This window comes from Vespula vulgaris, chromosome 5 (genome assembly GCF_905475345.1).
Source record: "Vespula vulgaris chromosome 5, iyVesVulg1.1, whole genome shotgun sequence".
Classification (NCBI taxonomy): Eukaryota; Metazoa; Arthropoda; class Insecta; order Hymenoptera; family Vespidae; genus Vespula; species Vespula vulgaris.
This window is the reverse complement of record NC_066590.1, coordinates 3833936-3849340: the sequence shown is the minus strand read 5'-3', so window position 1 is coordinate 3849340 and position 15405 is coordinate 3833936. Positions and strand designations below refer to the sequence as shown.

Sequence of the window (15405 nt, the reverse complement as noted above, 5' to 3'; positions counted from 1 at the left end):
ATAATTATATCTCTCTCATATATAAAATTATATCTTGGAAAAATTAGAAATCAACAGAAAAATTCAACATTGTATCCATTTTGCTTTTGCCCCAGAAACGTGACGTAACTTCGTTTACAAGTGAAAGGATAATACTGGACGTTCTCTTGAATGTATGACATGAATACGTATTAGGCAATATTAAAGTAGCGTGGAGGGCTTCACATCATATTTCGTAGTAGACGTAGCGGAGCATACGTAACTCCAAATACGACGAATACGATGAAGGTTTAGAGCTGGTACGTACTCTAATATACATCATTCGAGTTTCATATAATTTGCATAACGAGCATATATCCGATCTACCTCTAGCTTCTCTTTGCAAGCAAATACCAAATAACTATTAAAAGTTTTAATCATCGTACAAAATTATCAAGAACACTGATAAATTTTGTTTCCATGATGTTAATGTTTTATTATATCGTATAATCATATTTATCTTTCAAACTAATTCTAAACTAAGTGTTATACAAAAAATTGATTTTTGTCCGTTAGAAATCTCCTTTACCATATGAGTTACCGCTGGAGTTTAACCTACAAATGATATCTGCATTAATAACAGTTTCAAAGATAGATTACAACTTTATCGACAATACTATACTATACCATGATCTAATAAGTGTACGAGTAGCAGTGTTATTGATGTTAATATTTTATTAAAAATATAATATGCGATACTTCCAAGTCATCCAAACCAAGAGCTAATTTTTTTAAATATACTGCGTTTAGGACACGGCTCTACATCATTAATAGAGTCACGATAATTCTTCCAAAGATAAAACAAATTCAAACAAACCGTGCCACCGCCACGATTGTACTGAGTATTCTACAAAAATGATAAAATTATTAGAAATGTGAATAACTTGTTATCCTGCAAATATATAATATTATGGTTGATATATTTACAGCCCTGTTGATGTCCCCAATGCAAACCCAAGACTTATTTTTTTTATTATCCATTGTTACAACCCATTTAGAATGATCCTGTGTACTTGTAAACTGAATATTTGCTGCTTGTAGTTTCACTGATTTAATATTATGCACCCTAAAAATGTATAAACTTCAATATATGTTTATCTCTCGTTATTGTATCATTGCATTTCAATAGAAAAACAAATATTTACTCTAAACCATGGCAGTTGGAGTTTAATTTACCTGGTCCATTTAAATATGATTCTACAAATAAGTTGCTCCTTAATTGCGGAGCTACGAGGTCGCTGTAGAGATCTACGTTGACAGAAATTGTATTATCAATGAGAAATATATTTAAAAAAGTAATATATATATATACTTATTTATATACATTTATATACCTTTTTGCCATTTATCAGATTTAGCAAAAGAGACAAATTCCAATGAAGCTGACGACTTTATTACCTCCTTATTACTGTATGGAGGATTTTTAATACGAATCTGATTAGCAGCATCCGTGAGAGTAGGATATTGACTGCTTAATTCCTTTGGAAGATTCTTTCTATAAACTATAATTTGACTGTAAATTAATTGACGACCAACTATATCCAACTGATTAGCTTTAAAAGAAATGCATAAAAAACTTTGTCCACGAACATGTCCTGATGTTGGATAACTATATTTAGAATTAGATGAAAGACTATCTACTGTCAATCTATCATCTGTAATTTTATGTTGTGGACTTATGCCTTTGTTAGGTATTGGTGGAAAATTTGGAACACTGTGTATCATCCAGAATCCTTGATTATGATCAGCTGCTACTATACCTTTTGCATGACCATACTTTCCAACTACTGTACTATTTGGTGGATCATCATTATACAAAATCCATAATAAATTTTCAGCTATATTCTACAAATAACATATAGTATTGAATTAACTTAAATACCTTTGTCTATTTATATAAAAAATATAAAGATATCTATTAAAATATTTACATCATTGTACAATGAAGCTAATGTATTTCCTGGTATAGAAGTTTTATCTCCTATATCTTTGATAGATAAATCCCATTCCTTGTGTACAGTATCACTTGTTATATACATGTAAGCAGATCCATTTCTTATTAAAGGATTACTGCTATGTGATAATTTTGGAATTTTATACAACACATACCTAAAGTAATTAATAAAATTATATATCTTATTAATTCAAAGGAATCTGACAATTCGACGAAAACAAAATTAGATACATACCAATCAACAAACCTATTTTCATTATCTCTACATCCTAGTCCGTTTTTTATACCTACACTATATTTTACACTACTTATATATAAAAATATTATGTACACTAAAAAATTCATTCTATCTGTGAACTTAAAAAAAAACAGTTCAAATACATATCATGTTTTTATGTCAATTGCTAAGGCTGTTAGTCGCCATGTTTCTTTCGACGCATGTATGACTTCACCGACAAATATGAACAAAAAATGAATTACTTGCATGATAAGGAATCTACTTTATCGACGGTCAATAAGCATGAATGTATTATTACAACAATTAGTAAAATAAGAATCTATTATTACCAACCGCTGATAAAACTAGGATCTACTATACTTGTCAATCTTATTTCCGGCGATATTATATTTTTAGATCATAAAAATAGGCTTGCACTTTTAGAGAAAATTACTCTTAAATAGTATTTGATAATGACACATATATATACTTACGTTTGTATGTATATAAAAATCGTATGTAATGTAATATTTTTTCGATATTTTCAATATAATATATATAGCGTAAAATTAATGTTAATATATTGTTTTAAATACAAAATCTATATTGCAATTAATATAGACTTAATAGACACTTTATTAGATATATAGATATAAGGTATAAAGGGAAATGAAAGATATGTCAAAAACGTTTTATAACAACTCAATAAAATGTAAACTTTATTGATTATTCTTATTGGCACGATCGAGAATTTTTCTAACCATTAAAAAAATATTACAGCTAATTTCTTTCCTACAATAAAATATATATGGATACTGCAACTACGTATGTATGTGAGAATACATATGTAGTTAAGCTTTAATTAGCTGTATGAGAACACAATATGTACAATTAATAATTGACAATTAGATTTTAAAGGAAAAAAAGAAAATGCAAAGGAAAATTATCTTGAATATATAAATGTTCACAAAATCCATTATTTTTCCTAAAAATTGCATATTTTATGAACGTTTAATTTCAAGAAACAACTCCCTTTTCGCATAAAGGTCTTGTTTTTTTTTTCTTTTCTTTTTTTTTTTTTTTCTAATACTAATCAAAATGATCCTATTAGAAGAGAACTAGTAATTATAATTCATATTACAGAACTTGCATACGTGATAGAATTTAAACATGAAGCTATTTTCATATATGCATACATACATACATAGAACATTTAAATCAGTGACCACTTTGTTATATTTCTCGTTTGAGAATAATTCTTGTATTTCATGGATTACGGATGTAAGAATTTGCTAAGGCGCCGCAAATTTTGTTTGCACCTATTATCTAAACTGTATACTATAGCTTACTGAGATAAGGAAATTTTTCCTCTCAAATCTTTCTGTTTTAAATCAAACAACAATCTATTGATCATTACACATAGACGCGCACGCACGCACGCACATACACGCACACACACAGTGTATGTGTGTATATATATATATATATATTGAAATTATATAATGCTCTCCATATGAGAAATTTAAAATTGGAATGTTTTTTTTTCTTTTCTTTTTTTTTTTTTTTTTTTTTTTTTTTATAATAAAAGAATACGAGTGGAAGTTTATTTTACAGTTTCCCAAAAGTAAAATCGATAAAATGATAAAATAAAATACGTGGCCATCGAAAAATGATTATACATATATTATCATGGATCCCAGAAAGCATATAAAAGATAGGTAGTACGAGTAGGACGGTTGGATCGAGAAATGAAAAGATGATTAACAACAGATAACTAAGTTTAAAAAAAATTATTAAAAAAAATTATAAGAGGCAGAAGAAGAGTACTAAGGGTCATTAAAAAGTTATTAGGCATGAAAGCAATGCTTTGAGAACTGATAAAAAATCAATAAGTTAATTAAAAAAATTTTGTAATGTATAAAAAAAAAGCTTATGAATTGTCAAATATGAAAGATTAATGCCAAAAGCGTATACTGATTGAGCGAGATCTACTTAGTTAGAAAAAATAGATAAGCGGACGAAAGTTTGGTAAGTAAAGTATTAGTAAGAAAATAAAGAACGAGTAAAAAAGAAATTATTATAATTTCGCTATCGACTTTTTGCCTCTTTTCTCCTGCCATTCTCGAACTAAAAACAGACGCGAACAAAAAACAGTTATTTGTCATCGTCTAAGTAAAAGAAAAGTATTCTAGAAGAATGAGTACGTACAGTATATCACACTATGTATATACGTATATATATACATATGTATAAATATCTTCATGTGTAAATTAATTGATTGTGAATCGAAGAGAGAATCAAATATTAAAGAAAATTATTAGCCAGTAAGATTAACATCGAAAATATTATTTTACAAGGTGCTTTGCACGATGTAAACGTCATGGTATATTTCATTTTGCTTTTTCTTTTCATTTTTTTTTTTTTTTTGACTTTTTTGTTTCTTTTTTTTTTCTATCTCTTCAAAATATATTTCACTCAATTTATGATTGCACGATAAGATAATTGCGACATAAAGAAGAATTATTACTGTCGCATTTTTATTATTCTTCCTCGACATACTCCTTAGGAAAAAATCCTACTTGATCACCTATCTTTCCCTTCCACCATCCTTTGGCATCACCTTCTTTACTTAAAACAACAACTCTGCATCCACGTCGAAGACTCAATTGATTACGTTCACTACCATGAAAATCGAATAGTGCTTTGGCTAATACGCGACGAAAAGGCCATAATAATCGTTGATCCAGTTTTTCAAAATTCTCTGCTAATGAAGCGCGTTCATAGTATTCTACAAGTTCGACGACACTCTTAAAAAATCTAGATTCACTAAGATAATAGAGATCTGCACCATCTACATCACGTTTGAATATTTTAATATGTTTTACTGCACCATCGGCCCTAATAAAATGAAATAAAAATTGTATACATTCGCGTATCTTAAGTTATGTACTCAGAATAACAGACACAATAAATATAAAACTTACTTGATACTTAATGCATAATTAGTTTCATGCTTAAGCCGAGGTTGACCAGCTGGTCTTATTCTTAACATATATGTGCCATCCTCACGAGGTTCAAGTTTATTAGATGCCGTGTCTCGTCCCATTTCTCCAACAAACCAAAGTTTCGCAGAAAGTGCTCTTTCACAAGGTAAGGGTGGTGGTGGTGGAGGTGGAGGTGGTATTGGCATACAACGTCCTGAATGTGCAATACATTGTTTGTGTACAGCAAGGCGACACACTTCACATCTGTAACCCTATACGAGAAAAGCAGAAATGTAAGATAAAAGAAATAGTAACAAAAAAGTACTATATATATTTTTTTTGTAGACAAGCAAAATATTATTACCTGAAATATACAGCCTTTAAGGAATCGACCGCAACGTTGACAACTACGTGCAGTATCAAACGTTGTAAGTTTAAATTTATGATTCGTATTTCGACACGCAGCAGGATTTACATTATCCATCGCATCTTGCAAGGCTTTAATCCACATTTGCTTTTGTTCTTCTGTCCTTGCATATAAGGTGTATGCAGTGTAAGCTTGTTTATGCACAAGTAACCATTGATAAGACCAACGTGAATCTCGGCCAAGAGTTCGTCTTCCCGTATGATCCTCGAGTCTATAATCATCTAAACGTAAAAAATCTCTATAACAATATTGATCACCTCTTCCTGCTTTACAAATTAGAATGATTTGCTCAAAAACAAATGCATAACGGGCTTTTATTCTTTGATCACCATGAGCTTTCACCTAAAAGAATTTGATAAAATAATCGTTGTTAATTCTGATAATAGTTTGCGATGTTAACTTTCTTGTATATTTGCAAAGATATATAAAAGATATATACCTTAAGCTCTCCATCTCTTAACAAACGTCCGTAATCTTTTAATTGTGCATCTTCAGGTACGTCCCAATCAATTATCGATGCTTCTATATCTTTTATGATATCTAATGTGTCTGCATCACGTTTGACTTCGTTTATATACTGTGCTACATCTACCATAACTTCTCTCGCTTCATTTAATTGACGTCGATCTTCGTGCCAATCCCTAGGAGTCTCTTCCACTAACTTATCAAGCAGCAAATGATATTTTAGCACCCTCTGCATTGGTACAGAAAGTATATCACGTAGTTTAAATTTACCATTATTGGAATCTTGTTGGCATCTCTATAGAAAAAAAATATATATATAATAAACAAATAAAAAGAGATTATATATATATAATAAATATATCAAATTAAAAAAAAAAACTTACTATGACCTCCTGATTAAAAACTTCGTTTTTCACACATGCTTCTTGTAGCGTATTTTGTGCAAGCGTAAGATTTGCGCAATAATCTCCGTAAATAAGAAACTTTTCTCGCCAATCGAGGAAAACTTGAGCTAAGGCAGCTCCGTTTCTTGCTTTACGAAGTTGACTATGGAAGCCAGCATGGATTTCGGACAATTCTTTTATACCAAAAAATATTCGTGCGGAATCTTCAGGTCTTAACAATGACGAGAGCGGTCTCGCAAAATGTTTTAATAAACTGTTAAGAACATCCGAGTAGTTTCTTTCAGTCTCTACAAGTTCTTGAATAACATAGTCTCTCTTTTCTCCTCCTGATATTGCACCACCCTGCTTTATGTTTGTTGAATTGTAAAGCAATATATAATAATTATATACAAATGAATGATTAAAAAAATATAAAAATAGCTAATACTGTTAATTTTAATAATGAACACAACAATTTCAAATAACGTATGCATATACATATATGAATATTATTTGTGTTAAAAATATTGTTTGATATTTGCCAAGGAAAGGATATAATGAATATACACTGTGTATAAAAATCATAGGAAAGCATAACAAAATAATAACCTGAACAACAGATGGAGGAGGTGGCAGGTGTAAACTACAAAGGTCCTGATAGATCTCTTCACTTTGAGCATGACTGCAATAAGCTCCATAACCATCTTCTTCTCCTACAGAGTCATCATTGTCTCCTCCTCCACCTGCTTCATCTCCCTCTCTCCTTCTAAACCTTCTGCGACGACCTTCATCTTCGCGCCTTTTATACAGAAATGTAAATAGCCATGCACTATCTATGCATCATAACATAGCTTAATTTTTTTGGACACTCTTAAGCTATGAAGGGTATGATAATGTTACTAAAAAGTTTAAACATAAACTAAAAACATTCATGGCCATATATCAAGTTGGATAAGTATTTTGAAATAGTACCAGTATCACATTATGAATGATAATAATGTATAGTAATTGCATCACACTATTGTTTTTTTTTCAAATTGGCTCATAAGGAATTGTGATGACTGGAACTTTTCTTAAATTGCGTATTAAATTTTCAGGATACAAAACGACATATACCTTCTCTGTAGAAGGCCAGTCGTGTTGAGGGGGAGTTGAAAAACAGAGCAATTCCTGATAAACTTCAGACTCACCTAGGTCCATAGGCCTAGGCTTTATGGTAAACGCCACCACTCCTGCCGTGGGGCTAAATTCATTAACAAAATTACTACAAATCTACTTAGCTAAAAAATGCCAAAAGATTTGCACCAATTTTTAAGAATTTAATTACTTATAGTTTTATTTTAATGTCTACTATATTTTGATCATCGTAATGAACATAAGTCTTGTAATCATATATATTAAAATTTATAGTATTCAGACACTTACCCTACACCAGCACTTTGCAAATCTTTATAAATATCTTCTTGAGATCGACTATGGCCTACTGAGAAACCTCTGTAATAGAGATATTACAAATTAAAATAAAATAACTATGTTAAAAAATAAAAGTAAAAATCGAAAACTTACGGAATACTCTTTTGCCTTAAACGATGACAATTCGATAAAGCAGATAATGTACAAAGTACACGTTGAAAATTGGATAAATCAAATAACATAGAAGGTTCGAAGAGGTCGGAATCTGATAATCCGAAAATAGTGGAACATGCAGACAGGAATACTTTTATATTTCGTAAACATAAAAATTGTGCCATTTGTGGTTTTTGATTCACATCTTTCATATCTATGCATCCTGAATCTACAGTGTTTAATAAATTACAGAGTAATACTCCATCTCTTAATGTGTAAGCAAGATCAAACGGTGTTGCATTTGGCCAATTGGCTTTGTGATCAGCTCGTAATGCTCCACATCTTGTTAACCATTTGGCACATTCACGCCAGCCGCTTCCTACATCAGTTGCACAATCTGATCTACTCATTTTCTTGCTTTTTATAGAATTAATATATGTGCAAAATTAATTTCTTCTTAACATATAATATTGTAGTTTTTTGAAGTCAGCATTTCTTCTGTTTCTATTATGAAAGAACAAAGTAAGAAAGGATGAAGAATTAAAGAAATTAACATACAGAAGATTGAAGGATTGATAGCATTATATTGTGAGATTTTTATAAATAAGGTGGAACTACAAACACATTAAAATATTAAAAAAAAATACTAACTTTATTACTTTAATAGCATTATGAGGTGATAACATGTAATTGAAAAATCATATGACATATTAATGATAATGAAAAATCTTTTCGAATGAATTTCTTATAAAGAAAAATATCAATAATATAAACTATAGAAACTAACAATAAAATTTTTAATTTTTCATGATGAATGATAATTTTTCATAGGCGTACCTCCGTTCGTCGGAGGGAATTGTGAATGCTTTCCTCTCTACTATCTTTTCTCAACCTTTAATCTCCGTTTTGTGCGTTATTAAAGTTAAATCCATTGCCTTATTTCTTTGGCTTCGTATTTAATGAGGCTTGTATAGTTTGTAAAACTTAATCAGTAATGACATTACTGTAAAACATTTCGTAAATTGAAGATTTTAATACGCGTGTAGCTTTTCACAAAACACGCTATTTCTTCATAGTCGTAACATTACGACGTTCAACCTATCAGACCGTAGCTGCCATATTGATATTTCACATTTTTACAATCGATAGCTCGATTTTAATATGATCAAATACTTACGAGTATTCGATTATTGAACTAATACAAAAAACAATATATTTAGATGAACATATAATTTAATTTTAAAAAATTCCAAATAAAAAAAAAGGCATTTCTTTTATTTTAAGAATATATTATTATTATCCGGACTCAAGGTTATTTAAAATAAATCATAATATATGTAAAAGAATTATACAAATGTTATAAAAATAAGTGTGTAAAATATTCTGTTTTTTTTTTTCTGATATAGGCCTGTTCCTCTCGACGAATAAAATAATATACATTTTCTATTAATTTAAATAAATTAATTTGCCAGTATGATCATCGTTAAAAAATGAGGAATTGATTAGAAAAAAATTATCTTTTTATTTCATGTAGATATGTCGAAACTACACTAGTTATCAACTACGTTATAAAATGGACCAATCAGACAATTACTAATGTTACATAGGCCAACGATGTCGTGTATTCCATTCTTCGAAGACGGTTTGATATGTGGCATATTTTTGTTGCACTCGATTTAAAACATATTTTATAATAATTCTAATATGTTTTACTTTGCTTCGTGCGTGTTTTTGATAATTATTATACCATGTATATTTAACGAGATTATTTCGCAAAATGTACCATTTCACAGAGAGAAGGTATGCAATATATTTGAAATATTTTTCTTTGAAATTTAAAAATAATTCGATCTTACTTTTTCCTTGTACACTATTATTTTTCTTATACATTATGTATAAGGTATATTATTTAACAAAATATTATAAATCATTATTTCCTAACAATTACAGTATTATCACGAACCAATATCTTTAACAAATGAACAAATTGTCACACTTGCTGATATGTCAAATATCACTAATATGGAACATGTATTAGATAACATTTGCATTGTCAGAATTGTAGGAAGTCCTCAACATAAAAAAGTGAAAGATGTAAGTACAAAATCTCAATATTGTATAAAGAAAAATTATAAGCATTTTATATAAAATGTTAATATATTGTGCTATTTTTTTATAGTATATTACAAAAACTATGAGTGATCTTAATTGGACTGTAGAATCAGATATTTTTGAAGATGTAACACCTATATTTGGAAAAATTCAATTTGAGAATATAATTGCAAAATTGAATCCAAATGCTACAAGGTATTTATCATTAGCTTGTCATTTCGATTCAAAATATACCAAGGAAGGAGACTTTGTTGGTGCTACAGATAGTGCAGTACCATGTGCTCAAATGATCAATATTGCTACTGTCATGGATAAACAACTAAAGTCTATTAAAGATGTATGTTTAATTATTTTCTTTTTTTATGAAATAATTGTTTTCGGAGATATTTTTTTTTTCTTCAAAACATTATTACTTTTTAGCAAGATGTGAGTTTAATGTTTATTTTCTTTGATGGAGAAGAAGCTTTTAAATCTTGGGGTCCAAAGGACTCCATCTATGGAGCAAGACATTTAGCAGAAAAGTGGCATAACGAACGTACCACACTTATACGAGATATTAATGTTTCTGAACTTGATAAAATGGTATATTATCAATAACAACTGATCATACAATGGGCTATATATACAATTGTGATTTTATTCTCTTTCTTGTTTCAGGATATATTAGTACTTTTAGATTTGATAGGAGCTTCTGATCCAACATTTTATAATTATTTTGAAAATACTCAAAGATGGTACTCGTTACTTATTAACCTTGAAAATAGCTTAGCTGATTTGAGAAAATTCGAAAATTATTCCTATGAGAAATCAAAACAGAAATACTTTCAACCATATTCTATATTGGCACATATAGAAGATGATCACATTCCTTTTTTGAAAAAAGGTATAATAAACTTATAAATATTATTCTTTTCTTGTTTTCTTTTTATGTTTAATTACTCTCTATTATTCCTACAAATTATTATAATTCTTCATTTTCTTTCAGATGTTCCAATTCTACATTTGATACCATATCCATTTCCAATTTTTTGGCATAAACCAGGAGATAATCGCAGTAATATAGATATGAAAACAACAGAGAACATTAACAGAATTCTAAGAGCATTTATTGCTTCATATTTACATATCAATGTATGATAGACATTTTTTACTATAACTGTACACAGTAGTAATATGAACATGGGTGTCAATTATATTACTAGAATATACTAGTATATCTATTAAAAAAAGACACTTAATGTTAGTTATTTATATAATATTAGAAAAAGAAAGATAGGGAGAGAGAAATGTAATAAATTGATATCTGTATACAAAAATATGTACTTATTGTATATACGATCAAAAGATTATTTTTTGTTAAACATATATACAAATATATTTTTACATGAAATTAATTTATTTGATAAGCATTTGAACAAAATGATATTATTTTTATTTAAGAGTATGAAATATACGAAAGGGTTTTGAATTTTGAGAAACAAATTATTTATTTATTTATACTAGAACCCAATGTTTTGTGTTAAGTTATTTATTATACTTAATTTTGATAAATACAGTATATTTTTTAATCCTATATATATATATAAAATATGTGATACAATAAATTAAATTAATCATCTTTATAAAGAAGGAATTATTAAAAAAGTAAATACTCTATTTTTTATTAGAAATATTATAAACAGGTACTACATACATATGATGTAAATGAAATAACTACTTTATAATTCGTCTTTTTCCACAGAAATATGAATATCTTTCACACTACCCAAGAATATTGGTATTTTACTTGGCTTGTGATAAATAATAAATAAAAATGGACGATTGACTAAGAATTCTTCCGGAAAATCTATTAATGCTCTTTTTAATCTTATCTGAGCAACTGTAAAAAATAAAATTAATTTATATAATATTTAAAAAACATATAAATGATATATTAAAAATCGTATTAACCTGTAGCTGCAGCAGCTTCAGAACCTTCCTCATTAACTTCTATGAAAGCTTTTTGTAATATTTTACTTATTTTTACAGGTTCATTTGTAAGATTACCAAAATCTGCATTATCTTCAAACATGGAATGTAAGCCCAGCTAAAATGATTTTTTCAGTATATATATCATCAATTTTCCTATAAATTATTAATTTTTGAAACAATGCTGTTTTACTAATTTTACCTTGCGCAAAATATTTTCCAGATCAATTGTAATCTCATACTTAAAGCGGGGAAGAGATAATGCAATATCTGTTTCACTACCTGATGCTTCAGAAAAATCTTCCCATTTAAAATCTTTTTGCAGTAATTGAAGCCCTTCAATTTCATTAGGCAGTAATATTACCATTGCAATGTCTTGATTCTACAAAAGTTTAGTTAATAAAAATATTATATATATATTATAAATTAATAATTACTTTCTAATTTGTAATTATTAAAACTTACTACATATGGTATTTCAATGAAACGTGCATTTAAATTTGGAATTTCTCCATAAACATATTTGGATTGTTTGTACATCATTGGTACTAACTTTTTATCTGTTTTTGATGTATGAAAAAAAATATTTTTAATTAACTTATCATCAAATTTATGTAGCCAACGACCTTTAAAGTAAACTGCATTTATCAAAACAGCTTTTGTATGTTCATCAATATCATCTATAATATAAATGTTAGTGATAATTCATTCTAATCCATATATCAGTTTATACATTCTTATATTGTCATTTTTACCCATAGAAATAATAGTAGAAATCTTGTCTCTTGTTGCTGTTTTGACCCATGAATTAATTTCATTGATTGCTTGTAATTTATTTTTAAAATCTACTATTGATAGGCCACAATTGAAAACATCTGTGCTCACTGTAGTAAATTCACTCAATACTTGAAAATTATCTTGAATATATATTGCATTGGCTATTTGTAATTCTATCTCTTTTATATCCTGATAATAATATTTAACATTAGTATAAAACTATGCAATAGATAATAATTATGGTGTTTACATTCTTACATTTAATGTAGAAATTAAAGATTTTATTTCATTGTGGGAGACATCAATGCTGCTTGGATAGAGAACAGTTTGTAACTCATTAGATGTTATTCCTTTTGATCCATGATGAAGTAGAGACAATATAGTATGTAAACTAAATGGTGAAGTTATTATATTGCCATCGAATTCATCTGATAGTACCTACAATATAACTTATTTATAAACTATACCTTGATATAATTAATTAAAAATTTTACCTTATAAAAATTACTAGAAAAAAAGCAACAAGAGTTTGCTACTTTTTGCAAAATATTTTCTTCTTTCTGGACAGACATCTCTGCTGAGGATAGGTATGTGATTCCAAACAGGATAAGGAGAAATAAAGCTATAAATAAAATTTGTTTTACATATACAAATTTTATTTTAAAAGCAATATTGTTTTTAACACAATACCTATTTGTTTGGAAAATATGATCATTTTTATGGAAATGATAAGAACAAATATTAGAATCAAACAAAATTAAAAACAAAAAATTATTTTGTACAAGCAGCTGTTACAAAATACTTAACTGTTAAATATAAAAGAGACAAGATAATCTTATCTGATCTACGATTTTGTCACAATAGCGTTTACAATATATACGAAATGTACATATACGTTTATACCAAACTGCATATGATAAATAAAATATTATATGCAACCGACTAGTTCAATCGTCTTTTTGATTTACGCATTACTTACGAAGTACTGCAGTTCGTTACGAAATATGTTTTTAACGATGATGTCAACAGAACTAAGTAAAAAATTTTACACGAATAATGTCAATATAAAAATACGCATATATATAAAGTTTGCAATACGATTTTGTCAAAAGTATATTAAATGCGATGTCGTTGTTATTAACTAATATTTCTGATTCACTCTACGAAACTAAGGTTATAGTTGAGTCATAATTACTCACTTGTAGGTAATACGTCTCGATTCACAATGTGAGTGTATTTCATTGATCTTATCATACTAATCGATGATGGAAATACCAAAGGAAAAAGAACTCTCAACGAATTATGAAAGTAGGACATACAGAAAGCAAATTTCTAAATCATTAATGAAGCTTTTACGAGTCATTTCTATACAATTTACCTTAGTATATTATACTGCTAACGCGATATTAACGGTACGAACGGAAAAATAACATCCTTGTATTTCCTACAATTGTTTTTCTTTTCATAATATTTTCCACTGCAATATTTCAGATTTAAAAACTGAAAGAAACATTAATAACGTAATAGAAGGAAAATTCAGAAAAGAAAAAATTTATAGAAAGTGTATCCCAAACGAATAAAAAAAGAAATAATAGAAAAGAGAAAAAGGATAAAAAAAAAAGAACAGTCGATAAGGAGTTGAAGGAATTCAAATAGGATAGTACGTTACCGCGCAAAATGGAAGATGATTTTTAAGGTTGGTAAGAATGATAGGAGGTCATTGTTCGGTTGGTTCGCGCGGGTTGCGAAGAAGCCGAAGTTGGACGAAGGTGAAAACGAGAAGACGTCGGAGATGGTCGAGAAGTAACGAGCATCGGCGAAGCATTCCGAAAGAGCCCGAGTAACGTGATTGGTGGAAAGAAGGAGTTAACGGGCGAAAGACGCGACGGACGCGAGAGACGGACGTGGAGAAGCAAAAGCTTACGCCTTCGTTCCGTGGGATATCGATGCTTTTACGCGTTCCCAGAGGCCACGAATTACATGGAAAGACGAAAGACATAACGGCACATATAATCGGACATTTCATCTGATCGATCGTAAATTCTCATGTCGAAAAGATTGTAAAAAAAGAAAGGGAAGCGGCTGACACATTGCTCCAGTGCGGTGGATTTCAGTGAGTGAAAGAAAAGGAGATAGATAGATAGATAGATAGATAGAGAAAGAGAGGAAAAAGTAATAAAGAGAGAAAGAGAGAGAGAGAGAGAGAGAGAGAAAGAGGGGGATAAATTTAGTAGAAAGGAGAGGGGGTCTCGAAAAGCGAAAAGAATACAGGGAACTGACGTGTTGCGGGCGCATCGAACGTGTGCGGTCAACACACCTTGCGACGAGAGGTACACGTTATTACGGTACGTCGCGCGATATATTTACCGTTCATTCAAGAATGTTTTAATTACGTTCGTCTTCTCGTCCGTGGAACTACGGTATAACGTGTATGTCCTCCTCGTCCTTCTCTTCTCTGTGTTGTGATTTTGTGTGTGCGCGCGCGCGTATCTGCCCTTCTTTCCAGCAACGAGACTATTACGACAACGACAACG

At 29.3% G+C, this 15405-nt stretch overlaps 4 protein-coding genes across 12 annotated transcripts; 1 reads left to right on the top strand and 3 right to left on the bottom strand.

Moving 5' to 3' along the window:
* Positions 1 to 428: 428 nt before the first annotated feature.
* On the bottom strand, positions 429 to 2389 carry LOC127064161 (plancitoxin-1). The gene is made up of 7 exons (XM_050994796.1): positions 2208 to 2389; positions 1950 to 2127; positions 1353 to 1863; positions 1164 to 1266; positions 946 to 1084; positions 646 to 865; positions 429 to 573 (listed from the first exon to the last, which is right to left on the bottom strand). The coding sequence occupies exons 1-6, from the start codon at positions 2315 to 2317 to the stop codon at positions 725 to 727; spliced, it is 1182 nt and encodes a 393-aa protein (XP_050850753.1). The 5' UTR covers positions 2318 to 2389; the 3' UTR covers positions 429 to 573; positions 646 to 724.
* Positions 2390 to 4588: 2199 nt separating this feature from the next.
* On the bottom strand, positions 4589 to 9146 carry LOC127063972 (protein vav). 4 transcript variants are annotated; one of them, XM_050994381.1, is made up of 9 exons: positions 8852 to 9146; positions 8015 to 8518; positions 7874 to 7942; positions 7565 to 7691; positions 6449 to 6814; positions 6040 to 6360; positions 5538 to 5942; positions 5174 to 5445; positions 4589 to 5087 (listed from the first exon to the last, which is right to left on the bottom strand). In XM_050994381.1, the coding sequence occupies exons 2-9, from the start codon at positions 8422 to 8424 to the stop codon at positions 4730 to 4732; spliced, it is 2328 nt and encodes a 775-aa protein (XP_050850338.1). In that variant the 5' UTR covers positions 8425 to 8518; positions 8852 to 9146; the 3' UTR covers positions 4589 to 4729. The 4 variants fall into 4 exon arrangements, with proteins under 4 accessions (XP_050850338.1, XP_050850339.1, XP_050850336.1 ...); XM_050994382.1 differs by having other exon boundaries at positions 6449 to 6811; XM_050994379.1 differs by lacking the exon at positions 7565 to 7691 and adding an exon at positions 7058 to 7247.
* A 355-nt stretch (positions 9147 to 9501) lies between these two features.
* Positions 9502 to 11442, top strand: LOC127063979 (glutaminyl-peptide cyclotransferase). The gene is made up of 6 exons (XM_050994405.1): positions 9502 to 9814; positions 9965 to 10108; positions 10194 to 10463; positions 10547 to 10708; positions 10784 to 11009; positions 11112 to 11442. Exons 1-6 carry the CDS (start codon positions 9719 to 9721, stop codon positions 11261 to 11263), a joined length of 1050 nt encoding a protein of 349 aa, XP_050850362.1. The 5' UTR covers positions 9502 to 9718; the 3' UTR covers positions 11264 to 11442.
* A 215-nt stretch (positions 11443 to 11657) lies between these two features.
* Positions 11658 to 15386, bottom strand: LOC127063977 (antichymotrypsin-2-like). Of its 6 annotated transcripts, none has more exons than XM_050994399.1 (8): positions 15239 to 15386; positions 13366 to 13493; positions 13130 to 13309; positions 12850 to 13060; positions 12560 to 12774; positions 12297 to 12476; positions 12077 to 12212; positions 11658 to 12005 (listed from the first exon to the last, which is right to left on the bottom strand). In XM_050994399.1, exons 1-8 carry the CDS (start codon positions 15243 to 15245, stop codon positions 11845 to 11847), a joined length of 1218 nt encoding a protein of 405 aa, XP_050850356.1. In that variant the 5' UTR covers positions 15246 to 15386; the 3' UTR covers positions 11658 to 11844. The 6 variants fall into 6 exon arrangements, with proteins under 6 accessions (XP_050850356.1, XP_050850354.1, XP_050850355.1 ...); XM_050994397.1 differs by lacking the exon at positions 15239 to 15386 and adding an exon at positions 14071 to 14236; XM_050994398.1 differs by lacking the exon at positions 15239 to 15386 and adding an exon at positions 13562 to 13650.
* Positions 15387 to 15405: the final 19 nt, after the last annotated feature.

Bases quoted from the DNA above. Each gene is read 5' to 3' on its own strand.
- LOC127063977 (XM_050994397.1), bottom strand. From the start codon at position 14,188: ATGTCCTACTTTCATAATTCGTTGAGAGTTCTTTTTCCTTTGGTATTT. The intron at 12,775-12,849 runs GTAAAAATGACA...TTTATATTATAG, and splicing joins TTCTACTATTATTTCTATGG to ATGATATTGATGAACATACA. The intron at 12,477-12,559 runs GTAAGTTTTAAT...AAACTTTTGTAG, and splicing joins TCATTGAAATACCATATGTA to AATCAAGACATTGCAATGGT.
- LOC127063972 (XM_050994379.1), bottom strand. From the start codon at position 8,424: ATGAGTAGATCAGATTGTGCAACTGATGTAGGAAGCGGCTGGCGTGAA. The intron at 5,943-6,039 runs GTATATATCTTT...AAATTCTTTTAG, and splicing joins TAAGAGATGGAGAGCTTAAG to GTGAAAGCTCATGGTGATCA. The intron at 5,088-5,173 runs GTAAGTTTTATA...TCATTTTATTAG, and splicing joins AATTATGCATTAAGTATCAA to GGCCGATGGTGCAGTAAAAC.
- LOC127064161 (XM_050994796.1), bottom strand. From the start codon at position 2,317: ATGAATTTTTTAGTGTACATAATATTTTTATATATAAGTAGTGTAAAA. The intron at 1,864-1,949 runs GTAAATATTTTA...TGTTATTTGTAG, and splicing joins TAGCTTCATTGTACAATGAT to AATATAGCTGAAAATTTATT. The intron at 1,085-1,163 runs GTAAATATTTGT...ATACATTTTTAG, and splicing joins TCCAACTGCCATGGTTTAGA to GGTGCATAATATTAAATCAG.
- LOC127063979 (XM_050994405.1), top strand. From the start codon at position 9,719: ATGTTTTACTTTGCTTCGTGCGTGTTTTTGATAATTATTATACCATGT. The intron at 9,815-9,964 runs GTATGCAATATA...TAACAATTACAG, and splicing joins TACCATTTCACAGAGAGAAG to TATTATCACGAACCAATATC. The intron at 10,709-10,783 runs GTATATTATCAA...TTCTTGTTTCAG, and splicing joins TTTCTGAACTTGATAAAATG to GATATATTAGTACTTTTAGA.